The 26,109-nt window shown below is 53.9% G+C and overlaps 1 protein-coding gene across 2 annotated transcripts; it reads right to left on the bottom strand.

Annotated features, from left to right (window-relative positions):
• Nucleotides 1–785: 785 nt before the first annotated feature.
• On the bottom strand, nt 786–26,109 carry LOC311588966 (myosin-6). 2 transcript variants are annotated; one of them, XM_084767128.1, is made up of 38 exons: nt 25,952–26,109; nt 25,370–25,587; nt 23,855–23,998; nt 23,465–23,621; nt 23,338–23,365; nt 22,984–23,095; nt 22,646–22,738; nt 21,635–21,698; nt 21,295–21,393; nt 20,728–20,831; nt 20,483–20,621; nt 19,607–19,875; nt 19,132–19,302; nt 17,618–17,927; nt 17,048–17,118; nt 16,692–16,779; nt 16,479–16,596; nt 16,208–16,331; nt 15,841–15,977; nt 13,406–13,661; nt 13,050–13,292; nt 12,552–12,728; nt 12,137–12,282; nt 11,831–11,921; nt 10,557–10,946; nt 9,749–9,875; nt 9,524–9,642; nt 9,019–9,215; nt 8,325–8,508; nt 8,058–8,223; nt 7,774–7,898; nt 6,480–6,788; nt 5,823–6,026; nt 4,173–4,298; nt 3,788–4,063; nt 2,558–2,653; nt 1,220–1,354; nt 786–873 (listed from the first exon to the last, which is right to left on the bottom strand). In XM_084767128.1, exons 2-38 carry the CDS (start codon nt 25,568–25,570, stop codon nt 850–852), a joined length of 5,820 nt encoding a protein of 1,939 aa, XP_084623254.1. In that variant the 5' UTR covers nt 25,571–25,587; nt 25,952–26,109; the 3' UTR covers nt 786–849. The 2 variants fall into 2 exon arrangements, with proteins under 2 accessions (XP_084623254.1, XP_084623255.1); XM_084767129.1 differs by having other exon boundaries at nt 786–870.

Raw genomic sequence — 26,109 nt, 5'->3', positions numbered from 1 at the left:
CACTGTGGGTCTGTACACGCACCTGTGTATGTCAGTGTGAAGGGATACAAAGCAAGGACAGCCCCTGTTTGGGTTATAGCCCATACTGACTTGGGTTTGGCATCATCTGGTCCCTGACTGCTGAAATGTCCTTGTGGTGAGGTCTGATTCACAGAGGTTAGGATGGATGTTGGGGTGGGAAGAAGATGTACCCTGTAGAGTCGGGTCTCAGCAGCAGCTTTCTGTAACGGTACCCTTCTGGCATCAGTGGGAAGTTCATTTGGGAAAGAACACGTGGCCCCAGGGCAACGTTCGTTCCTGCCTGCTTAGAGGAGGAGCTGCGGAGGGTGGCTTCCACACCAGCACTTCCGTCTCCCTGTGTCTCGATTGGCTTGCCCTTTCAGAGCCTTTCTTCTTTCTATTTTTTGAGGGTTTGTGGTTTTCTTGGTTTTGAGGCAGGGCCTCACATTGCCCGGGCTGGCCTTGAACTTGCTTTCTAGCTGAGGCTGCCTCTCGCCTCCACTTCCCACGGGTGCTGCTGAGATTACAGGCTCGGGCCATCGTACCTGGATTTGCTTGAAACTTTTTTTTTTCTTCTTCCCTTTCTTTACTTGTGCAATCGACCAAGTAGATCTGGGACTATAACTGTGCTGCCTGAGGCAGGATACCCCACTTCTCTCTTGGTCTTTTCCTCCACAGATGTGGGGTACTTTGGATCCCACAGCCCTGATACAGAGGCCATGGCCACTTTCCTCTTGGGGGCCACCAAAGTTCCCACCTCAGATGGACAGAGGAAGAACACAGGGCACAGGAGGAGTCAAGCATTTATGTTTATTGTGTGTCAGCGACAGCAGGGTTCTGCTGGTAGCATCATTCCTCATCGTGCATTTTCTGCTGAGAAAGGAATAAAAGGTGTGAGGGCAACAGGCAAGATGGCCTAGGAAGGAATCCCTAGAGATCTCAGTGGCTTTAGGAAGATGCCCATGGAAAGGGACGGGTTAAGCCTCTGGGGTCTTGCAGTCTCATGGTGGGAGGCGCTTGTAATGTAGAACATAGATCTAGGGGCAGGAGAGTGGATTCTCAGGCTATAGGTGTCTGTCGGACCCTCAGGCTATACGCATTGCTTATTCTACACGCGTGTAAGTGTATGTGGGATGCACATATAGCTGCTCAGAGCATCATGCATGCAGGGGCATCCTGCTGAAAGCATGACTGGCAATCCCGTGGGGGGGGGACCCACCTTGGCGCCAATGTCACGGCTCTTGGCCCGCAGCTTGTTGACCTGGGACTCGGCGATGTCCGCCCTCTCCTCGGCTTCATCCAGCTCGTGCTGCACCTTGCGGAACTTGGACAGGTTGGTGTTGGCCTGCTCCTCCTGTGAGCAGGCGGAGGGGATCGGGAGGATGGAGGGAGAAGATGGAAAGGTGTTGGGGGTTGGTCCGGTGTTGTGCACTCAAGTGCTAAATTACTGGGCCCCCAAATTCTGACTGCAGCCCAGACTAGCACACTATCACCTAGTAATGCTGTGTAAACATTTCTCATCAATATTCTCTGACTGGCTACATAAAGTTGCTGACAGCCTATAACTGGGCAGAAGAGAAGTAGGCGGGGCTTAGGTTCCTGAGCTTGGGGTCAGAAGGGGACCATGAGGCAGGAGAGAGAGAAAGAAGAGAGGAAGCTGGCGAGGAGGAAGCCGCCATAGGGCAGTAAGGACCATGAGCACATGGTCTAGTGGAATAGAAGCAGCCCAGGCAGGAACAATTAGGCCAAGTAACATGCGGTGTGTAGCTGTGAAATAGTAAAATATCGTAGAGGGTTGATATCTGCCCAGTTAAGGTACTTTGAAGCCTCTACTAATCTAAAAGTTATCTGTGTCTATTGCTCGGGAACTAAACTGTCTGAAGTGCGGTAGAAAACCCAAATAGATATTTAGGAGTAACGAGGGGGCATAGTGAACCCCCCAAAACAATCCTAGCTTCTCATAGTCCCTGCCCCTGAGCCACTCCTCACCCAGTTCCTGCAACAGCCCTCCCAGGGCTGCCCTGCTTGGCAGCCAAACTTGTTCAGTGATTAAGATCCTTCGTGGCCACCCACTGCCTGGAAGGACCCCACGCCGCTTGGCATGCTCGCTCAGAATCCAGAGTCGCAGCATCTATTCCAGGTGTGCCTCAGACAGGTGCCTGCAGACTTGGGGCTTTTCTGCTCATCCGCACCACACCCGCCTGTTTCCGTCCACCCAGCTGCCTTCTCTTTTGCCTTGCGTCTAGTCAGGTTCCCTTCCAGGCCCTTCACTGTCCTCAGCAGCCCCTGCTCCTGTTCTGTCTTGCATCTCCACTTCCGCCCTCCATCTTACAGCACATGAGCCTTAAGCAACTAGTGGGCAGATGTAGGGCGGGGCTTAGCACTGATTTTTTGGAACTTAGGGTCCTAGATACAGCTCCGATTACACCAGACGTGCAGAACGTCTGAGCTGAAGGTTAGAGCAGACCTTTGTCTCGACCCCAGTGTGTCGGATACTCACTGGCTCTCACTGGTAGCTCTGTTGATGAAAGAGGGAGAGAGAAAGCGACCCACTCACCGCCTCCTCAGCCTGGCGCTTGTACGCCTTCACCTTTAGCTGCAGCTTGTCCACCAGGTCCTGCAGCCGCATCAGGTTCTTCTTGTCTTCCTCTGTCTGGAGGTGGGTGGGAGGAAAAGGCCAGTTTTGGGGAGAGGAGCAAGTGTAAGCGTCACTCCATCTTCCCTCATTCTAATTCTACACCCTCCCCCCCCCCCCCCCCCGCCCGGGGCTCAGCTGCCTCTTCCTCCAGTGACCCAGGTCGAGGAGGTGCTGCCTCTCTTTGTAGGCCAAAGGGATTTCAGTCAGGGGCCCACCAATTAATGAGTGTTGCGGTGCTGGAAGTGAGGGGAGGCTCCTCAGAGCCACAAGGAATTTCTTAATGGGGTCATATGGAGACATAGGGTCTGTCCGGCCTCTAATGGTGAATAGACTTCCCCTTGCAGCAACATGGGTACTTTCAGCCAGTGGTTTAAGGTGACCAGAAGAAAAATAGTAAAGAAAGCTGGTGTCATCACCCACCGTCTAGGTTATTCTAACTAACAGAGTCCAATATTCTGGCACATTCTCCTGAGCCAGAATTTGGGCAGCAGGGTCAGTGGCTCCAATACCCCTTGGTCATTCCTGTCTCCATGTCATTTGATGTTTTAGGATACCACTGTACTTTAGCTCACAATAGGGCCTCCCGTATCCTTGTCTTAAATGGACCACTTTGCCTAACTCCTTGGTCTTCTCTTCCCGGAAACTTAAAATATCAGGACAAGGGGCAATCCCAGATACACAGATGGAGTTCTCAGACATTCTGAGATGGTGCCCTAAGGCCCTGGCTTCCCTTAGTCGGCCCAGAAGTCCCATAGATCTCCGTTTTCTCCCATGAATTAACTCTTGTTCCTAAGGTGCCTCACGGTGTTTCTTCGTGTCTGGCAGAGGGTAGAGGGATGCTTTGGAGTACTCTGAAGCTTTCATTGTAGGATTTTTGAAACACTGAAACACCTAGGGTAATGTTGAGTAAAATGGTTTTGGGGAAATAGGAGTCTCTATTTACTGCAAAAATTCATGGGCTCAAGCTGAACTGCCTCCAGAGCCTGCCTGAGAGAACCTGTCGTCAAGAGAAACCGCAGTCAGCATCTAACCGATGCTGTGAGAGATGTTGTCCCTGGCATTAATTAGTGACGGCCCAGCCCAGCAGGGCCCTGTTGGAGCCCAGAGTTGGGCTAGCAAAGCCGCAGCTGCTCCACGATCCGCGCCGACCTGGTAGGTGAGCTCCTTGATGCGCCTCTCGCTCTTCCTCATGCCCTTCACCGACTCCGCGTTGCGCTTCTGCTCCGCCTCCAGCTCGTTCTCCAGCTCCCGAACCCGGGCCTCCAGCTTCTGCAGCTGCTTCTTGCCGCCCTTCAGGGCGATCTGCTCGGCCTCGTCCAGCCGGTGCTGCAGGTCCTTGATGGTCTGCTCCATGTTCTTCTTCATGCGCTCCAGGTGGGCGCTGGTGTCCTGCTCCTTCTTCAGCTCCTCCGCCATCATGGCGGCCTGTGCTCGGGAGAAGAGGGGCGTGGTCTGCCCAGGTCCTCGTGGGCTTGCTGCCCAGGCGAGCGAGGGAGACGCGGGGCTGGAGTGGGGAGGCGAGGCGGGGGCTCACATCTGTGATGGCTTTCTTGGCCTTCTCTTCTGCGTTCCTGCACTCCTGCACCGCCTCCTCCACCTCAGTCTGGAGCTGGGTCAGGTCTGCCTCCATCTTCTTCTTCTGGTTAATGAGGCTGGTGTTCTAGATGTGAGTAGGGAAAAAAAATATCCAACACACATTTTATTGCTTGGTTCCATATTTTTGCTCAGAGGAAATTAGAAGGGGTCATTGGGAAAAGAAGAAGAAGGAGGAGGAGGAGGAGGAGGAGGAGAAATGTAAGGCTGAGAGATGGCTAAGTCAATAAAGCACCACCACACAAACATGAGGTCCTGAGTTCAGATCCACAGAGCCATGTGAACTCTGCTGTGGTTGTGGCACATCTGTAACCCCCAGCACCCAGAGTCAGAGACAGGTGGACCCCTGAAGCACACTGGCCCCTGCCTGGCCAGCTGGTGAGCTCTACCTTCACCGAGAGACCTTACCTCAAAAGCTAAGATGGAGAGAGATAGAGGAAGAAGCCCAGTGTCAACCTCTGGCCTCCACGCTCATGCACACATATATGCACATGTACTGTACACGCATGAACATGTCCATACCACACAAGTAAAAAAATAAAACAAGCCTAGCTTTCATGATGTTCCTCACTTTTCCTTTCGTTCTGAGAATGGGCACAGTCCAGAGCTTCACTCAGCTCTGAAGAAAGACTCCGAACAGCTCAAAGGCCGGAGTTTCACCCCTGACTGCTTCAGTGACGTGTTTGTATGTAGGAACAGGGCAGTGTTCCACGGAAAGTGGAGAGGTTTTAAAGACCGGTAACTAGAAATGATTACAATTAGAGAAAAGTGTGCCTGGCTACAGTAGAGGGCACAGTCACTGGATGGTGTCCTTTGCACATATGCTAAATTATGGAACAAAAATCACGTAAGGCACTGCAATAGTTTGGCACAGACCCTCATTTGGAGTAGAAGTAGATACGTTGGGAGTGTCCTCCCCACAGTTAGCCTGGCAAGAAGATGTAGTTATGCTTCTTAAAAACGTATTTTTAATCTTTTTCTCTCTGTGTGTATACATGTGTGTGTGAGAGAGACAGAGAGAGACAGAGAGAGACAGAGAGAGACAGAGAGAGAGAGAGAAAGAGAGAGAGAGAGAGAGAGAGAGAGAGAGAGAGAGGGAGAGAGAATATGCACATCCGAGTACAGGTGCTCATGTAGGCCAAAAGCATCAGATCTTCTGGAGCCGGAGTTGCAGGAGATTGTGAATCACCTGACTTGGGTGCTGGGGACCAAATCTGAGTCCTGTGAAAGAGCAGCAAACACCCTTGACTGCTGCTGAGCCATCTCTCCAGGCCCAGTTATGTGTCTTTAAATCCCCAAGCTCCTGTCTTTACAAGTCAGGCTGGCGGGGCTGGCGGCTGGCTTCTAGATCAAGGGTACCAGATGACAAAATGCACTCTATGCCTCCCAGATCTGACTCACGACTCCCGGACCTCCCCTCTCTCACGTGACACACTTAGCCTCCTCCTCCTCCTCCTCTGTCTCAAGACAGGAGTTCTCCCAGCTGCTGCTAACAGTGAGATGCTTCGCCAGCCTGCTTGGCCCTGCTCTAGAATTACCCTGGGCTCAGGCACTCAGTGGGCCTCTGCACAGGGTCCCTGACCCCCCTCACCTGCGAGTGCAGCAGCTGCACACGCTCGCTGGTCTCGATCAGCTCCTGCTCCGCCAGCTTCCGAGAGCGCTCCGTCTGCTCCACCACGGCCCGCAGCTCCTCCAGCTCCGCCTGCAGCAGGTTGTTGCGCCGCTCGACGATGGCGATGTTCTCCTTCAGGTCGTCATTGGCATGGACGGCGTCGTCCAGCTGCAGCTGGGTGTCCTGTGGCGAAAGTATGATGGGAACGGGCCTCGATCTCATGCCATCCGGACCCCCATCCCCCACTACCACACACACACACACACACACACATATTTTGGGCCTGGCACACCTTACCCTACCCCATCCAGCGGCCTCTCTTCAATAGGAAGATAAGGGCCTATCATCTATCCTCTTGTCCTGAGGCTAGACTGGTCCAGAGGGCACAGCTCACTGTGCCTACAAATGCAGAAGGTAAGCTCCCATTTTCTCGTATTTCTGTTCGCGCATTCATTTCCTGTCCTTTACGACCTCCCATTCAACTATTAGGCAGGCCCAGCCCTGCTTGGCTTCCAAGAGCTGACAAGACTTGGGTATACTCCGAGTGGTGCGGTTGCAGCCCTTTGTCATCGTCGTTCGGGGCACTGTCCGTACTCTGACTCAGCACCACCTCCTGAGAGCCCTGGCTCCTGTTACCTTCAAGTGGGCCTGATAATTCTTCAGGTGCTTCTGGGCCTCCGAGGCGATTCTGTTGGCCTGGCTGAGCTGGATCTCCATCTCGTTGAGGTCGCCCTCCATCTTCTTCTTCACTCGCAGGGCCTCGTTGCGGCTGCGCGTCTCGGCGTCCAGGGAGGTCTGCAGGGAGTCCACCACCCGCAGGTGGTTGCGCTTGGCCTGCTCCATCTCCTCGTCCTTCTCGGCCAGCTTCCGTTCCATCTCTGCCTTGATCTGGCTGAACTCCAGCTGGGCGCGGAGGATCTTGCCCTCCTCATGCTCCAGGGAGGCCTGGGAAGGGGAGAGGAGTCAGGGGTGGCTAACCAGGCCTGAACTGGCTGGGGTGTCGGCGAGTGAAAGGACAACAGACAGACTGTAAGCAGGACTGAGGCCTAGAAGGGGAGCCGTGACGATAATTTCGGTACTCAGACTGTTGTGGGAGATGAAGTGCTGGACCGCCAGGGCCTCCTGACTATTCCTGGACCTTCCTCTGTATAGGAGAGAATTCAGACTTCCCTATTATTTTTGCTTGGGGGCCTCACCTTTAACAGCTGAGCCCTCTCTCCAAGCCGAATTCAGATTTCTTGGTCACCAGACCTTTGGGACCAACATAGCAGGAGTTCCTGACCCCACCAAAGAATCACAGAGGTGGTTCAAGTTTCTAATGCCCCAATCTGGGGCTGGCCCAGCTTCTTAGAAATGCACAGTAGCCAGCACTCTGGAGGTAGAGGCAGGTGGATCTCTGTGAGTTCGAGGCCAGCCTGTTCTACAAAGTGAGTTCAGGACAGTCAAGGCTACACAGAGAAACCCTGTCTTGAAAAAGAAAAAAAAAGCACAGTAGCAACGGCTAATATGTAGTAAGTGTTCCACTGTGTTACCTCACTTAATTTTCATAATAGTCCTGCATGCAACCTTATGAGGTGCATACACTAATTCTATCCTACAGATGAGGACAGCAAGGCAGGTAGAGGATCACAAGCCAGAGTTCAAATGCAGGCCATTTGACCATGGAGGAGCCTGTGTTCCTCCCCAACTGTTTGAGGTGTTATTATGGTGGCCAGATTCCGACTGGAAAGCAAGCCTTCTGTCCTAAAGACCAGACTGCGGCGTTGTCCAGGGTGAAGACCTTAGCTTCGGAGGCAGTCACAGTTACTGGGCATGCGATCTACTAAGAACAGGAGGCAACAGGTTTTTGTCCTGGGGTTAGGGTAACTCCTGTAAGGGAGGATGCAGTGTGGGACAGACAAGAGAGAATAGCGAGAGCCAGGCCCTTTACCTCAGCCTCCTCCAGGGCCGACTGCAGCTCCAGTTTCTCCACCTCCAGCTGCTTGCGGACCTTTTCCAGCTCATGCGTGTTTTTCCCGCCTTCTCCAAGCTGTTCAGTCAGGTCAGAGATCTCCTCTGAGGATCAGAGGACCAGAAAGATCAATACCCGAGTGCCACGTGGCTCGACTAAAGCCTCCCCAGCCCTGAGGCCCTCTTCCCTGCCCCTGAGGTCCTTCTTCAGCCCTGAGCCTCTTCCCACCCCAGCAGCGCGTCTCCGGCCCTTGGCTCGCCCACCCTGGAGGTTCTTGTTCTCCCTCTTGAAGGTCTCCAGGTGCTCCAGAGACTCCTCATAGGCGTTCTTGAGCTTGAAGAGCTCCGTGCTCAGGGAGCGCGCCTCCTTCTGGGAGGACTCCAGCTCTGACTGCGACTCCTCATACTTCTGCTTCCACTCGGCCAGGATCTGCAGGGGACAGAGCGCACCATGGCCCGAGCCGCCCCAGGCCCCACCACCCCACCCACCCACCACTGCGCACGCGCAGCCCCACCCACCACGAAGCCTACCTTGTCAAAGTTCCTCTGCTTCTTGTCCAAGGCGGCAGCGGCGGCATTGGAGCGCTCCACGTCCACCATCAGGTCCTCGATCTCGTTCTGCAGCCTGTGCTTGGTCTTCTCCAGGGAGGAGCACTTGGCATTGACGGCCTCCACGGCCTCCTCTGCATCCTGAAGCCTCTGAGCCAGCTTTTTCCTGCAGCGAGGCAATGGATGTGACCGTACTTGGGGCAACGATGCCTTGGGAGGATCCCCTTCCTCCTAGTGTTGCACGAGAAAGACCCAGCCTCTCCCCACAGCTCCCTGAGATGTGGTGACTCCAGGATGCGAAGGCTACTGCTGCCTGGACCGACATCCTTCAGCACAGGCTGTGTGGCAGTGTACCCCTCCCCCATGTCCAGGCTGAATGACGATCGCTCCTCTGACCAACAAGCTTTTTGCTCGTCTTATACGTGAGTTGTCAGGTATAACCCGGGCCAAAAGCTCACCCGTCAAAGGAAGTAAGTCAGGGCCAGCCAGCCGTTACACAGCGCAGGACTCAGGCTTTCAATCACACACCTCCCTCTATGGCTCACCACGTGTCCCCAGCCTTCTCCCCGCCTCACACCCTCCAAAGCTCTTTCCTGCGTCTACTCTACCTGTCTTCACGGCAGATGCTCTGCCCTGTTCTCTTTGCAAATCAAGGTGGTAGTCACAGGGTACTCACTTGGCTTCCTCCAGCTCCTCCGTCCTCTGTATGGCGTCCGTCTCATACTTGGTCCTCCACTGGGCCACCTCTGAGTTGGCCTTGGACAGGACGCGCTGGAGCTCGGCCTTGGCCTCCATCTCCTCCTCGTATTGTTCCCGCAGCAGGTCACAGTCATGCCGGGCTGACTGCAGGGCGTGGGCCAGGGCATTCTTGGCCTGGGAAGAGGTGGGCAAGTGAGGAGACGGAGGCAAACTCAGCCGCTTGACTCTCAAGGTTCCTGTGTCTGTTTGCTTTGGCCCAGGCCCCGACCGACCCAAATGAGGTAGATTCTCTATGTCTTTGAGGGTTCTCATTTGCCTACCTCTCTCCGTTACAAAAAAAAAGGAGTTGCTAAGTAAGCTTGAGGGTGACTTAGTAGGGAGATAGGTTAATAGACTACCTCTGGCATCCTGGCACAGCTCTGGAGTTAACGTTGTACCCGGGGTACCACTACGCCGGTCCGTTGCCACCATCTGGGCCTCACCTTGCCCTCTTCCTCCAGCTGTCTTTTGAGGTCCTCCATCTGCTGGGTGTAGGAGAGCTTCCCTCGGGTCAGCTGGGAAATCAGTGCCTCCTTTTCTTCCAGCTGCCTGGCCAACTCGCCTGGAAGTGGAATGGCGGGGTTCTTGGGCCACTGAAGGGGGAAAGCAAAGCTACCAAGGGCAGGCTAGGAGATGGATGGACGGGGTGGGGGGTGGGGGGGACCCACCATTCTCCGTCTGCAGCTTGGCCCGCTGGGTGGTGAAGTCATTGAGGGAGCGCTGGGATTCTTCCAGCTTCATGCGGTATTCGTTGGCCTGGTCCTCCAGAGTCCGGGACACTTTCTCCAGGTTTGCCTTCAGGCAGTAACAAACAGATGAAAGGTGCATTGTGGGAAGGGCCAGGACTGGCAGGGAGGACTGGCAGGGAGGATCGGCTGGAAGGACTGGCAAGGAGGACTGGTAGGGAGGATTGGCAGGGAGGACTAGCGGAGAGGACTAGCAGGGAGGACTGACTGGGATGACTAACAGGGAGGATTGGCCTGGAGGACTGGCAGGGAGGACTAGCAGAGAGGACTGACCAGAACGACTGGCCTGGAGGACTGACAGGGAGGATTGGCAGGGAAGACTGGCAGAGAGGACTAGCAGGGAGGACTGACCAGGATGACTAACAGGGAGGACTGGTGAGGAGGATTGGCAGGGAGGATTGGCAGGGAGGACTGGCCGGAACGACTGGCCTGGAGGACTAGCAGGGAGGATTGCCAGGGAGGAGGGGTTGTATGGACCCAGACCAGAGGAAGGAAAAGAGGGCAAAGATGGGGAGAGCAGAGAGGACAGGCAGGAGGGTGACATAGAGTAGAAGAGACTCCGTCTGAAGAGGGGACTTGCATCAAGGAAGATTAGTAGATAAATGTGGGTGGTAGCTGTGGACAGGCAGGGTAGACAGGAGGTGAAAGCAAAAGGAGACTAAAGGGATTGAGAATGACAGGAGATGGTCGAGCTGTGAGGGAAAGGAGAGACGCAGCTGAGAGGGCCCACCTTGGCCTTGATGATCTGCTCCATGTTGGAGGTGACGTCATCCAGCTCCAGCTTGAACTCGCTCTTCTCTTTCTCCAGCTTCTGCTTCACGCGCTGCAGGTTGTCGATCTGCTCGCCCAGCTCGGCCACGCTGTCCGCGTGCTTCTTGCGCAGGGCCGCGGCCGTGGCCTCGTGCTGCAGCGTGGCCTCCTCCAGGTCCCTGCGCATCTTCTGGAACTCGGCCTCGCGCTTCTTGTTCATCTCGATCTGCACAGACGTGGCCCCGCCGGCCTCCTCCAGCCTCTCGCTGATCTCCTCGAGCTCCCGGGACAGATCTGAGCGCAGCTTCTCCACCTTGGCCCGGGCGGTGCGCTCAGCCTCCAGCTCTTCCTCCAGCTCCTCGATGCGTGCCTAGCCAGGGACACGGAGGAAGGCTCGGACCTGTTCCCTGGACCCACCCCGCCCCTGAGGCCCACACCCCAGGGCTCTAAAAGGCTCCCAGGTCCGAGGTCTCTAGCACTCTTTTTCAGCCACTGGGTCTAGCTGGCAATGCCTGGAGCCATTTTTATTGTGTGGAGGATGCTATAGTGGCTGCAGGTAGAAGCAGGAGGTGCTGCTAAACACCGTAGAATGACTTGGCCATCATTAGGGATTCAGCTGGTGCCAAGGTTTTTTTTTTTTTAATTTTCTTTCTTTCTTTCTTTCTTTCTTTCTTTCTTTCTTTTTAAAGATTTATTTATTATTTATACAGTATTCTGCCCACATGTGTGCCTGCCTACCACAAGAAAGCATCAGATCTCATTACATGTGGTTGTGAGCCACCATGTGGTTGCTGGGAATTGAACTCGGGACCTTCAGAAGAACAGATGGTGCTTTTAACCACTGAGCCATCTCTCCAGCCCGGTGCCAAGGTTTTTGAGGACGTCCTAAAAAGCATCCTAGACTCAGCTTGAGCATCTGCAGCCTAAGCCCTGAGGATCCATGTTTGGAGGGGACCCTGAGACCTCATGAGGTTATGAACCTTAAAGAGTCCACATTTTCACCTGACTCTAAGGCGGGGCAGTAAGCGCTCATGTTTTTACAAACATTGGCCGCAAGCTGCCTCAAGAACAATCAAGTGCTACTGTAGGCATGGCTCTCCTAGAAAACAGCTTTGCCAAGAAGATGCTCAAGGCCGGGAAGGCTAGTGTTCCTGTGTTGAGGGAGCCCTTGGGTCTTGGGCTGCCTGGAGTTCTAGAACCTTAAACAGCCTGTGCGCCCTGAGCTCCCTTTGGCCACCCTGGCAAGAAGGTCACCTGGTTTTCCTTCAGTTTCTTCTGCAGCTGAAGAGCCAAGGCCTGCTCATCTTCGATCTTGCTGTTCTGCTGAGCAATGTCGAACTCTTTCCTGGAGCAGAAGGAACGGGAACGCGTGGCTGACGGTTGTCTTCCATGGCTCTACGCCAGAACCTGCCCTCCCCACCCCAACCCCGCACACCATGGCCCAGACTGTGGTGGGCTCAGGAGGAGGGGCAGTGGGGGGCGGGGGCGGGGGCGGAGCCTTGATTGCCTCCACTTCCGGTGTGCCCAGGGCAGCCCCCTCCCGCCCAGCAGGGCCCGTACTTCTTGAGCTTTTCTTCCAGCTGAAGCTTGTCGTTCTCCAGGTCCATGATGCTCTCCTGCGTCAGCTTCAGGTCGCCCTCCAGCTTCCGCTTGGCTCGCTCCAGGTCCATGCGCACCTTCTTCTCCTGCTCCAGCGACCCCTCCAGCTGGTGGAGAGAAGATGAATAAATGCTGGACGGGCTGAGACCCCACAGTGCGCGCCTTAAACTCGAGGTCCGCTGCGCTTGGTGCTCGAGCCAGCGCGGAAATCCTGGAGACACAAAGGACTTAGAGGTCAGCACCATGAGAAGCCACGGAGAACAGCAAAGCCCTCGGGGTCACAGGCGTTAGATGCGGAGGAGGAATAGCCTCGCCTATGGGCACGAGCTACGAACTCGTCATCTAAGAGAGGTGGACCACGGCTCTCATTACTTACGTCATCCACCTGCTGCTCCAGCTTGACTTTAGACTTGGTCAGTGTGTTGACTTTGTCTTCCTCGGCCTGAAGGTCATCCAGGGCCTGCTGGTGCGCCTCTTGCAGAGCTTTCTTCTCTTTGGTCAGTTTGGCAATGATCTCGTCCAGGCCAGCCATCTCCTCTGTTAGGTTTTTAACCTTCAAGAAAAAAACAAAGACGAGCCGGGTGGTGGTGGCGGCGTACGCCTTTGATCCCAGCACTTGGGAGGCGGAGGCAAGTGGATCTCTGTGAGTTCGAGGCCAGCCTGGTCTACAAAGTGAGTCTAGGACAGCCAAGGCTACACAGAGAAACCTTGTCTCGAAAAACCAAAAAAGAAAAAAATAAAGACAAAGACAAAAACACCACAGTGCTTTTTAGGGCCAAAGGGTGCCGTCCTGCAGGTCCCCATAAAGGCGCTACCGACTCTGATGGAGAAATTTTCCGGAGACCCGAGCTGAACCGGAAGGAGTCGGCCTCACCTTGTTCTCCGTGGCGTGCTTCTCCTTCTCCACCTTGGCCAGCGTCAGCTCCAGGTCATCAATGTCCTTCTTGAGCTCCGAGCACTCGTCCTCCAGCTTGCGTTTCTTGGCCGTGAGCTCGGCGTTCATCTCCTCCTCGTCCTCCAGCCTCTCGGTCATCTCCTTCACCTTGGCCTCCAGCTGGATCTTGTTCTTGATGAGCTGGTCACAGCGCTCCTCTGCGTCGGCCAGGTTGTCTTGTTCCTGGCGGGGAAGAAGAGAAGAAGCTAACAAGTAAAGAGAGGAAAGACGCAGGGTCTTGCGACGACATGGGCGACATTAAGGGACAGAGGGGAGGACGCTGCACGTGGCCTCACCGCCTGCACTTGGAGCTGCAGGTCGTTTTTCTCCTGCAGCAGGGACACCATCTTCTCCTCCAGCTCCTTGCGCCGAGCCTCGGACTTCTCTAGCGTTTCTTTCACTCGGCCAAACTCCTCCTTCATGTTGGCCATCTCCTTCTCCGTCTCCGCGCTCTTCAGCAGTGGCTTGATCTTGAAGTAGAGCTTCATCCACGGCCAGTTCTTGACCCCCATGAAGGCCCGGATGTTCCACTGGATAACCAGCAGGGCATCCCTGATGAGAAAGTGTGGAACAGGAGGAACACTTGGGAAAAAAGTCTCCTCGGCCATGGGACCAGTTGCATGGGCCTTCTCCATCTAAGCAAGTTTGTAGGCACCAAGGACAAGCGACACTGTAACGTGACTCCCCAGGTGCCCACCCCACCCCCACACCCCCGCAACCCAGGGTCGCTTCTCTGAATGGGGGAGGGGGGATTTATGACTTAGTGATTTCAACAAAAAGATGGTGTGTTTCCCTACTGGGGGAGTAGTAATAGTAGGAGCCACTGAGAGCATCTACTGTGCGCAGTGTTTCAGTGTCAGAAGACCTTCAAATTTAGATTATGTAGTATCCTACATCTCAGAGTGCCTGTGATATATATGTCATGAAATTTAAAAACAAAATAACTGCTTGTGAACCCACAGCCTGTGCAGGAGATGGAGTTTTGGGGGCGCGGGAGGGGGCGGGGGCGGAGGCGCTGGGTGTGGCAGTGCACACCTTATCCTAGCACTTTGGATGGCTGTGGTTCCAGGTCAGCCTGTTCTACACGGTGAGTTCCAAGCCAGCCCTCGGATACAGGGTGAGACATGATCTCATTTTGTGTGTGTGCATGTGTTGTATACAGGCACATGTGTGTGAGTAGTCATGCCTAGAGGCCAGAGGAAGATGTTAGGTGTCTTCTGCCATTCTCTGCCTTGTTCCCTGAGATGCTGAGCCTGGGGCTTGCTGTCTCCCTTAGGCTGGTACCCAGAGAGCCTTAGAGACCCCCCTGTCTCTGTGGCGCACAGTGCTGGGGTTACAGGTTTAAGCAGCTACACTTTTCATATGGCTGCTGGGGATGGAACTTAAGTATTCATGTTTGCATATTAAACACCTTCTGAGCCATTTCCTGACTTCATAAAAAAAATTGTAATAATGTACAAAGGTAACTTCAAGCAATGCATTTCTGTTTTTACTATTTCTGAGCTTTATAAATAAATACTGTACCATACAATATATCTGCTTGTATGACTTGCTTTTACTCCCTTAGTGACTTAGGCTTTTATAGGTCAAATGTATTATGTCATGTAATTGTAATTTAGCCATTTTTATTGTTTCACAGTATTTCATTAAATGGCTGGAATACTATTTAGCCGCTCTCTTTTAGATGGGAATTGAGGTTGTTTCCAGATCTCTGCTCTTAAGATTGAGACTACTATAGAGTGTTTTTGTTGTTGTGTTTTGTTTTTGTCTCATGGTATACATGTGAAGGGGTTTTTCTGTGGGACTGTATTCATAAACGGAATGAAAAAACTATGTGACGCCAAAAGCAAATAGAGACATGAAAGCAAGAAAGAACTAGTTCAGAACAAGAAGGGGTCAGCAGGAGTGGGGGAGGGGGCTTGGGGTGACCGTGATCACCATGTATTGTATACATGTATGAATTGTCAAAAACTTGAAAGAAAAGTAAAAGTACGTGATAGTTCAACTTTAAAGAAGAGAACAGGGTGGGTGAGATGGCTCGGCGGGCAAAGGCACTGGCTGCCGAGCCTTAGAGCCTAAGTTCAGTCTCTGGAACTAAACACGGGAGAAGCAGAGAGCTACTCCTGCAAATTGTTCTCTGACCTCTACGTGCACCATGCCTCATGCCCAAACACACGTGCACACATACCACATGCACACGCACACACAAAACAAACAAATACATGCGACGTATTTTGAAAAGGAGAGAGAATGAGAGAGAGCTGGTGAGGCGGCTCATCAGCTGAAAGCTGCCAGATGGCTCACGTTTGATCCCTTCGAACCCACATGGTAGAAATATACTAATTTATACATCTATAAACAACAAGTCAGACTTCTTAATTAATCTAGTACTTAAAGTGTCATTGGAGTCTTTAAAAAAAAAAGTTCAGCTGCGCCTGGTGATGCATGCCTGTAATCCCAGCACTTGGGGAGGCAGAGGGAGGTGGATCTCTGTGAGTTGGAGGCCAACATGGTCTACAAAAGAGTCCAGGACAGCCAGGGCCACACAGAGAAACCTTGTCTCGAAAAACAAAACAAAACAACAAAAAAGTTCAAGATGAAACCTACTGCAGTAGAGTCGGCTGTCCACACCACTAGCAAGCCAGGTGTAGCCGGCATCTGCATCCAGAGCCTCTATTCGGCACTACTCGCCTGCCTCTCCTCTGCCACGCCCCCTTCACGCCTGCCTCACCTGCGCTCCACTATCTTCTTGAACTCAATGCGCATGAGCTGGCCTCGGGCCTGAGCCTGGATTCGGGTGATGATGCGGCTGAGCCTCTCGTCCCGCATCTCCTCCAGCAGCCCCAGCAGCCCCGCCTTGAAGAACACCTGAGGGCAAGCGGGTAGGACTAACGTGGGGTGCAGCCTCAATGGAGGGCGCCCAGGGTTAGAGGTGGATGGAAGAGCATTCGAAGAGCTCCCAGGGACCAATTTAGTTCTGACTGTGGGAACGGAGAAGGAGAGCCATGGGGTACATGTGACTGCCTGCAGGTCTCAGCTGTGTCGATCAGTGTGGCTGCCCGCTCCTCTGCAGCCATTACATAGAGCTCTAGACTCACCTTGGTGTGACCAAACTTGTACTGGTTGTGGTCAATGTCCAGGGAGCCCAGCAGCTTCTCAGCCCCTTTCCTGCTGTCAATGAATTGCCCCTCAGGGATGGCTGCTGGGTTCAGGATGCGATACCTTGGGAGGGAGGGGAGTTCTCAGAGTCATTTGCATTCTGTGTGGGTCTGCTCTGCCTGCAGAAGTCCAGGGCCACCATAGATGGCCTTGCAGTCCCACCAAAGCAGCCCATACCCCTGGCTCCCTGCTCCCTGGAGCACCGCTTACCTCTGCCGGAAGTCCCCATAAAGAATGCGGTTGGGGAAGCCCTTCCTGCAGATGCGGATGCCCTCCAGCACGCCGTTGCATCGCAGCTGGTGCATGACCAGGGGGTTGTCCATCACCCCTGGGGCGGCAGGGGAGGTGGGTAAGTGGATGCCAGGCAGTCTTCCTCCCAACCCCCCCCCCCCGCCCCTGGCAAAAGCCTTCCCCGTGGCTTACCTGGAGCCTTCCGCTCATTGGGGATGATGCAGCGCACAAAGTGAGGATGAGTGGTCCTCAGGTTTGTCATCAGCTTGTTCAGATTTTCCTGGATGACCATGGAGTGGAAAGTCAAGGGCCACGCAAACATTCCCTTGGTGCCCCGAGAGCCAAGGGGCTCCAGATGCTCCACCACCAGACGCATCAAAGGAAGTGGGGTGACTTCAGTCTCGTAGTGTTTTAGATACCAAAAATATTCACATAACTCTAGCTTCTTCCTCCCTTCCCGCACACAGAGAATCAGGGTAGGGTGTCCTAGCCAAAACACTCAGGGCTTACCCACTACAGGTGTTCTGGAACCTCTGGGCCCCTCTTACCCGATGGAGAGCAGACACGGTCTGGAAGGATGAACCTTTCTTCTTCCCTCCTTTACCTTTGCCGCTGTCGCCTAAGAACATATGAAGGACCCGTGAACAAGACCCTAGGAACACAGCACTCGTGGGCAGGGCCAGAGCTCCGGTCCTCCTTGGGGATTGTGTGGCTTTGGGCAAACTGTTTTCCACCTCTAGAAGGTGCGGAGAGTGATGGCTAAAATGGAGCCTATAAGACAGCTTACCTAGAGGTATGAAAGTACCATCAGCGCACCCACTCGCCCCTCTCCTAGCCCCGGCTTCACGTTCTTTCCATTTTCTACTCTTTTTATACTTCACCCTAGCCTGGGCATTGTCCTGTGCTGGACATCTGACAGTAAAGTATGTGCCACCCTTGCTGACCTCCACTTGTTCTCAGTCTTCAAGAGACAGACATTGTGTGCCTACTATACCCACAGCACAAGGTAGGGAAAGGTGCCGGGGACTGCAGATGGGCTGTGCTGGGCTCCCCTGCTGCCTCTGGACCGGCCCCCCCCCAGGGGAGATCCCCTACCCACTATAGGACCACCCCCTTACCTGTATCGGCAGAAGCATACGTAGAGAAGAGTGTAGCCATGAGCTTAAGGGAAGACTTCTGGTACAAACCCACCACTGTCTCATTGAGCGGGTCCTTGTTCTTCTCCAGCCAGCCCATAATATTATAGTCCACGGTGCCAGCATAGTGTACCAAAGAGAAGTGGGCTTCCTGCTTCCCCTTGACATTGCGAGGCTTCTGGAAGTTGTTGGACTTGCCCAGGTGGTTGTCGTACAGCTTGGCCTTGAAGGTCATGTCTGAGGCCTTGGGGAACATGCACTCCTCCTCTAGGATGGACATGATGCCCATGGGCTGACGTCATGGAATGAAGAGAGAGAGAATCAGTGCATACACGCCCAGCATCCTGGGGTCCCACACACTGACAAGGAGAAGACACAATACACTCGCATTGCTGTTGGGTCCAAGGGTGCCTGGGCAGCACCTCTCAGGCCAAGAAAGGAAGATAATATTTGTAGTTGACCTAAATCCAATTGCACCTGGAGCTACCACACATATCTCTTTTTGCCCCAGTAGCAAAGTAGTTATGTATTCCTTAGCACTCCCCTCAGGGTCTGAAAAGCCTAGAAACATGCTCCTTTTTCAGGCTATGGATGGATGTGTGCCCACAGATCTAGGCTGCAGGGGCAGCCAGCCCATGTCAGCAGCAATTCAAGGACTGACTAGATGGGTCCAGGTCCTGAAAAACACTCTTCCCTTCAGAGAATGGGGCTCTTGGCTTTTCTTGGGGCTAGAAGTCTTTTGAGAATTTGGTGAAGTTGGAAACCATTTTTCTAGAAAGATGCATATGCCTCCCCCCTCCCCCAGGTTAGGAGATTCTGTGGTCTTTGGAAGGAGACAACCTTGGTCTAGAATTCAAGTAATAAGAGATTCCAGGAAGATCCCATTTTCAGTGGACAGTAAAGGTTGGACACTTGGGTTCTGGCCTGTAGCAAAGGGCAAGGCGCATGGCAGACAATCGTCATGGCACAGGAGACAACAGTGCTCTCCTGAGGAGACGGTCTGGAAACCGGTTATTTATCAGCAAACAGGAAGAGGGCATAAAGTGAACATTTCCATTTTCCATGAATGATCTTTTTTTTCTCTTTTCTCTTTTTTTTTTTTCAAGACAGGGTTTTTCTGTGTAGCCTTGGCTGTCCTGGACTAGCTTTATAGACCAGGCTGGCCTAGAATTCACAATGATCCACCTGCTTCTGCCTCCCAAATTCTGGGATTAAAGGCGTGCGCCACCACCGCCCAGCTCCAAATGATGTTTCTTATGTGACAAAGAAGGGCCAGGAGTCACTGGGAGGTGACCATCATATAGTGGAACAAGACTCAAGGTCTGAGGAAAGAAGAAAGCAGCCATGGGTGCCTATAACCTCACAGAAGGTGAAGCTGAGTCCGGGGAGCAGCTTGGGATTCTGGGGACTCTAGTTTCGGGTGGAGAGGGTGGGGCTACTTCTTTGTTTGGGTTGGCAGAGAAGGGAGCTCAGGCGGTTGGAGATGAGGGCCACACCTTCTCAATGAGGTCAATGCAGGCCTGCAGGTCCATGCCGAAGTCGATGAACTCCCACTCGATGCCTTCCTTCTTGTACTCCTCCTGCTCCAGCACGAACATGTGGTGGTTGAAGAACTGCTGCAGCTTCTCGTTGGTGAAGTTGATGCACAGCTGCTCGAAGCTGTTGAACTGCAGGGGTGTGGCAGCCAGTCAGGCAGGCTGACTGAGGGTCTGAGCGGCTGTCAGCCTAGAGCTGAGCCACACACCTGCCTGAGCCCGGCACAGGCATGGCAGGTCCCCTGCACCCCACCCCAGGTCATGACAGGGAAGGGACAACTTATCCTGAGGGCAGGGACAGTGATTGACTCTGTCACTACACAATCCCCTCTACTGGCCCATGCCTGGCCCGTGGCTGACCCTCCACATGTGACTGAAGGCGGGAGCGGGTGGGTGAGGACCCAGTGGTGTCCCAGGCCGGGACTCCCAGACTCACATCGAAGATCTCAAAGCCGGCGATGTCCAGGACGCCTATGAAGTACTGGCGTGGCTGCTTGGTCTCCAGGGTGGCGTTGATGCGCGTCACCATCCAGTTGAACATCTTCTCGTACACTGACTTGGCCAGCGCCCCGATAGAATAGTACACTTGCTGAACGCTCTGCCCCTTGGTGACGTACTCGTTACCCACTTTCACCCGAGGGTGACACAGGCCCTTGAGCAGATCGGCTGAGTTCAGCCCCATGAGGTAGGCGGACTTGTCAGCATCTGATTGACAGGGAGATTGGAAACACTTTCATTTCTTCCATTCCTTGTCCTGGCTAACTTCTGATTACTGTGGCTGTGAGTCCACTTACCATGTCCTTGTCCAACCCCACCCCAAACGCCATTTCTCTACCCCACAAGCCTCAGTTCCCCCAGCCTGACTGGGGACCGAGCAGGGGCCTGGTTAGGATCTGTCTGAAGAGCAGGCCTGGCAGCGCGGCCTGGCCCTGGGGGAAGACACTGACCACTGCTTCTCATGTTGCTCCCAGTTCCCTCCTACTTCCTGTACTATAATCCAAACAACTTTATTACCAAGCTAATTCCTTAAGACTTGTTGAAAGAGGCCGGGCGTGGTGGCGTACACCTTTAATCCCAGAACTCAAGAGGCAGAGGCAGGCGGATCTCTGCGAATTCAAGGCCAGCCTGGTCTACAAAGCTAGTCCAGGACAGCCAAGGCTACACAGAGAGACCCTGCCTCGAAAAAAAAAAAAAAAAAAAGACGAAGCATGGGAGACTCAGCCACTAGTGACTGTGAGGCACCTGAGGTCAACAGACCTCTTGAGCCCCGGGCAACACCTAGTGTCTCCTCAGCACGGCACCTCCCTCACACCTTCGGTGCCGTCAGGCTCCGCCTGCTCCTCTCGTTGCTTCTGCTTGAACTTCATGTTCCCATAGTGCATGATGGCGCCTGTCAGCTTGTAGACACCAGCTTTCTCCTCTGCCGTGAAGCTCAGCACATCGAAGGCGCTCTGGAGGGAGGGGGGAGAGAGAGAGAGAGAGAGATGTGGAGGTGGGTGGAGGATGGTCCAGGGGCTCTCCGGAAACCCCAAGGGCATCTCCAGGCTCCTCACTCACATCGGTGGCTAAAAGCTCCTCCGAGTCGTCGATGGAGGCCACAGACACCTCTCCCTGAGACACGAAGGCGTAGTCGTACGGGTTGTTGGTAACCAGCAACATGTCTGTGCCAAGCAAGGAGGGTGAGGCAAGGATAGGGGCGAAAGAGGCAGAGAAAGGGAGGAGGGGGACACGGAGGAAGAGTGGAAGGAGACAAGACGGGGGGCGGGGAAGAGAAGGACAGTCAGTGAGGGCCAATGTGAGGACACACAAGAATCGAGAGCACAGGCGGACCCCAGAAAGAAGCCTCAAGGCCCCAGTGAAAAAGAGGAGACTGACGCGTGGGAAAGAGAGAAGTGTGTAAAGAGAAGAAAGAGGTAAGGGCGGAGGAGAGAGAGCATGGCAGGGAAGAGAGGAAAGACAGAACGAGGACAAGGTGCTTGACAGTGCATCAGGAGAGGAGCCGACCAGCAGGGAGGAGGAAGAGAAGAGCAGTGGGGAGAGGGAGCTAGGAGGTCAGACAGAGCCGGGGAGGAGCCGCACAGGTGGGTTCTGAGGGGGACACGGCGATGGTCAGGCTGGCCTTACCCAGAAGCTCCGGCTTCTTGTTGGACAGGATCTGGTAGAAGATATGGTAGTTCCTCTCAGCCTTTAGCTGGAAGATCACCCGGGACTTCTCCAGAAGGTCTGAGGAACAGAGAAGGGAGGTGGGCAGGTGAGAGGAGAGAGGTGAGTCAGCCAGAGGGCAGGGAGCAGAGCGACAGGCTCCTATGTCGTCGTGGCGAAGAGACGTGGGCAGAGACTGGTTTCCGTAAAGGAATATGAAAGCGATGAGGTAGGCAGCGGTCCAGGCAGAAGACAGAGGGCGTGAGGAGGGAGTGCAGTGGGGAGGGGGCATGGGATGGGGGGGGGGCGGGAGGGCACTCACAGGTCTCTATGTCTGCGGAAGCCAGCTTTCCAGTGGCTCCGAAGTGGATCCTGATGAACTTCCCCTGTGGGCAGAGGCAACAGAGTGAAGGAAATGGCCAGAGACAGGGAACCAAATCTTGGACTTAAGCCCAAGCCCTGATGATTCTAGAATGTGAATGGCCTATTTGGCGTTACTGTTTAGTGTGTGTCAAACTAAGAAAGGGCTGCTCACCCCCCAGACACCAGCAAGAGGCCGAGGGGGAAGCAGCAGCCAGACAAACCGTGTCAGAGGCCTCCTGTGTGTGTGGCCTTCACCTCAACATCCCACCTCACCCTGCCTCTGTCCTATGAGGCAGATGTCATTACCCCTGTTTCATAAGTGAAAGACTTGGGAGGTTGGTGATCTGCTCAGCGTGTGGAAATTCAGGCGTGTGGCCCCAGAGCATATGCTTTCCTCTCAAGTTCAAAGTGAAAAAAGTTTTGGAAATGTTCATAAGAGATCTCAACTATGACCTGAATCAGTTCTATCTGTAACTGTGGACAGTTTGGATCTCTTTCCTGGGTTCCCAGAACTCAAGGAGCCAGGCTGGGTCAGGAGGGTTTGCTGTGTATGTGTGTGTGTGTGTGTGTGTGTGTGTGTGTGTGTGTGTGTCTATCTGTCTGTGTATATCTGCATATACACATGTGCTTAATAATACCCCAAATGAAAATAGAACTCCATTCTCTCTCTCTCTCTCTCTCTCTCTCTCTCTCTCTCTCTCTCTCTCTCTTTCTCTCTCTGTCTCTCTCTGTTTTTTTTTGTTTGTTTGTTTGCTTGTTTGTTTTGGTTTTTTGAAACAGGATTTCTCTGTGTAGCCTTGGCTGTCCTGAATTGCTTTGTAGACCAGGCTGGCCTCAAACTCACAGAAATCCACCTGCCTCTGCCTCCCGAGCGCTGAGCTTACAGGTGTGTACCACTGTGCCTGACTAGAACTCCATTTTCTTGACTAGTTTGAATAAGACCATGTAGCCATAGTCTAGGATCACTCACAAAGCGGGAAGAGTTGTCATTCCGGACAGTCTTGGCATTGCCAAAGGCCTCCAGAGCCGGATTAGCCTGGATAATCTGGTCCTCCAGGGTGCCCTGTAACGGGAGCAGAAGTTTGGGGGGGGGGTTATCTTCCATTCACCGCTAGGAGGTTTCTGTTGGCTTGGAGCCTGAGCTGATCCTCAGGGGTAGGGTGGGCCTGGATGCACAGGTGACAGGTCTTCAGGCCCCACACAGGTCTCAGAGCATGCATGTCCCACCAGGGGCATCTTCTGCACTGACCTTCACAAGCCTGCTCTTCTCCCGGCATCTCCTCTGCTGAGCCCATGACCCATGCTCACCTTGTTTGCATTGGCATTGTCCTTCTTGCTACGATCCCCTATGGCTGCGATGCTGGCAAAGTACTGAATGACACGCTTGGTGTTCACAGTCTTCCCCGCTCCGGATTCTCCACTTGAGGCAACAGGGGACAGTCAGAAACCAAGGATTCCCCTGTTATTCATACAAAGTGTCCCACACGTGCCCTTTCCTAACCCAGGCCACCAGAGCTGCAGGAGATTTGCCTTCTAAAAAGAGCACAGTCTCCCCATACCTGTGCGGCTATAGCCCGGAAACCTCTCCTTCCCAACTACACCCCAGGGGCCAGCCTGGCCATCCCCACCGGAAACCCCTGTGGAAGATTGGTGCTTGCTCACGTGATGAGGATGGACTGGTTCTCCCGGTCTGGAAGAGAAAAAGAGGAGAGAGGCAGTGGGTTGAGGGGTGAAGGCCCAGGTGAGAACCCAGCATGAGGGGACCCAGGTCAGGGTACCAGGCTCTCACCTGTCAGCATGTACTGATAGGCGTTGTCAGAGATGGAGAAGATGTGGGGTGGGGCCTCGCTCCTCTTCTTGCCCCGGTAGGCAGCCACCACTTCAGCATTGTACACTGGCAGCCACTTATAGGGGTTGACGGTGACGCAGAAGAGGCCCGAGTAGGTCTGGAGGAGAGGACAGGGCCAGCATGTGTTTGGTAAGTGGTGGTAGTCAGAGGCGCCCCTGGACACTTCAGCTAGCCTCTTTCATTCTGCTGGGATATATTAGGTGGGATGTGTGTGTGTGTGTGTGAGAGAGGAGCCTGGGCCTTTGGGAGCTTTTCTACCCCCTCTTTCTGTGAGCCCCCTGGTCCATGTAGGCCTCTGTTGAGCCCCTGCAGTGCGCAGCAGCCACTCACGTAGATCATCCAGGCTGCGTAGCGTTCCTTGAGGTTGTAGAGCACGGCCGGCTCATGCAGGAAGGTCAGCATGGCCATGTCCTCGATCTTGTCGAACTTGGGCGGGTTCTGTTGCATCACCTGGTCCTCCTTCACGGTCACCGTCTAGAGAAGGAGAGCGGGTGCCAGGGTGGGCGACCACCCACGGGATCTTGGCAGATCTCGATAACCAGCCTATGCTCTTATCTATTCCCAGGACATGACCTTGACTTGACATCACTCCCCTAGCTCTTAGCTGACAAAGGTTTCAGCTTCCTGCTCCCCCCCCCCCCCCCCGAGTCCCCTAGAACTCAGTTCCCAGGTAATCTTCCTGCCCAGGCCCTGGAGATGTTCTAGGGTTTGTTCCTCTTGCCAGCTCCCGAACCTGGCCAGTGACCGTCTCTTTTCTGCCCCTCCCCCCATGTTTGTTTGGTTTTTTGTTTTTGTTTGGTTTTTGGTTTTTCAAGACAGGGTTTCTCTGTGTAGCCTTGGCTGTCCTGGACTCACTTTGTAGACCAGGCTGGCCTCGAACTCACAGCGATCCGCCTGTCTCTGCCTCCTGAGGGCTGGGATTAAAGGCGTGCGCCACCACGCCTGGCCCTGCTCCCATGCTTTAAACATGCAAAGGCAAAGCTGGGCACTAGCAGAACTAGCAGCTCTAAAATCAGTGTAACACTGTGCGATGACTCTGGGGACTGTCTCCTGAGCATAGTTTTTATGAGCACTGCTGCTCGAGGAAAACCTTCTTCCCAATGGGGCAGGCAGCACAGCCCAGTCACAGTTGGGGTTTTCTATGTCTTGATGCCAATAGCTTTTGACCAACAGGGATTCGGGTGTTTTGTACAGTGGGAGGGGCAGTGGCTCCTTAATAGTTAAATGATATGCCTTCGTATCGAGCAGATTAAAAAGCTTTGTGGGTTGTGGCTATCAATCCACACAGCCTTGGGAAGGAAACATCCAGGCAGCGAACTATGAGGCACACAGCTCAGAGCCCTACTGGTAGCTGGGGAGTGATTCTCAGGGCTAGACGGAGTACCCAGGGAGCAGAGGTTTCTGGGTGTATCGCTGGCCTCAGGAATCAGCTCTCAGCTCAAAAGCTCTGCTCTTCCTGTTCATCTGGGTCTGAATTTGGTCTTGGTTTAAGGAGAAGGGAATGGGAGAAAGTGAACTCTTCGGGGGGAAACTGAGGCACAGACAGGAAGGATGCAACTGCCAGAAAAGGGAGCTGCCTTTAATATTTGTAGGTTCCCTTCATCTAAGGACCTGTCTGGGGAGGAAGAGAGTGTCCAACCAGGCATCCTCTCTGGCAAGGGAGCATCGCGTCTGTGGCACTCTGGGGCACCTGCTTATGTCCCTTGAGAAGGTTCTGATCCTGAGCATCTCAAGAGAACAGACCTTGGCACCACCCTCACCCTGTTCTCAGGTTCCTTGGCTCCCACTAGAGGTGGGTTCCATCCTGACCCCTTTCCCAGGGCCGCCCTCCACTACTGCCCTTACCTTGCCATTTTCAGTTTCGGCAGTGACCTTGCCCCCCTCTCGCGACACGATCTTGGCCTTGACAAACTCCTCCTTGTCGTCAGGCACAAAGCACTCTGTGCGGATGTCGAAGGGCCGAGTCTGGGCTTCTAAGCGCTCCTTCTCTGACTTGCGGAGGTACTGGGCTGCTGCCCCAAAGTCAGCCATCTGGGCATCTGTCATCTTGTCACTCTTGAACGCTAACAGAGGAGACAGGAGGGGCCTGTCATTCTTGCTGTGGGCCCAGGCTTCTGTGTGAGGCCTTGTCTTTTTACCCCACCACTACCTTGCCTCTTTTTTTTTTTTTTTTTTTTTTTTTTTTTCAAGACAGGGTCTCTCTGTGTAGCCTTGGCTGTCCTGGATTCACTTTGTAGACCAGGCTGGCCTCGAACTCACAGCGATCCGCCTGCCTCTGCCTCCTGTGTGCTGGGATTAAAAGGCTGGCGTTTGCTAAGGGAAGATGCTGGGCTGCTGGCGGTGAGAAAGAGAGGTCTGGCAGCCTGGCTTCTGGGAGAAGCATGGCCTGCTGCTGTCTGCAGGGGCGGAAACTGAGACTGTTCTCACCTGGTTGATCTTTCCACAGAGAATCCTGAAGAATCTGGACCACAGCTGGGACGAGGCACCACAGAGGTGCAGCTGGACGGAAAGATGGAAAGACGAACGGGCGGGGAGATGTGCAGCAGATGCTGGGCAGGCTGAGAGATGGACCCAGAGAGCCTGTC

The sequence above is a fragment of the Acomys minous genome (genome assembly GCF_964271855.1).
Source record: "Acomys minous genome assembly, chromosome: 18".
Classification (NCBI taxonomy): domain Eukaryota; kingdom Metazoa; phylum Chordata; class Mammalia; order Rodentia; family Muridae; genus Acomys; species Acomys minous.
The sequence above is the reverse complement of the archived record's forward strand: the minus strand, read 5'-3'. Positions and strand labels throughout refer to the sequence as shown.

Bases quoted from the DNA above. Each gene is read 5' to 3' on its own strand.
- LOC311588966 (XM_084767128.1), bottom strand. From the start codon at position 25,570: ATGACAGATGCCCAGATGGCTGACTTTGGGGCAGCAGCCCAGTACCTC. The intron at 23,366-23,464 runs GTGAGAGCCTGG...TTTCTCTTCCAG, and splicing joins CTATCAGTACATGCTGACAG to ACCGGGAGAACCAGTCCATC. The intron at 19,303-19,606 runs GTGAGTCTGGGA...ACACCCCTGCAG, and splicing joins CCGGCTTTGAGATCTTCGAT to TTCAACAGCTTCGAGCAGCT.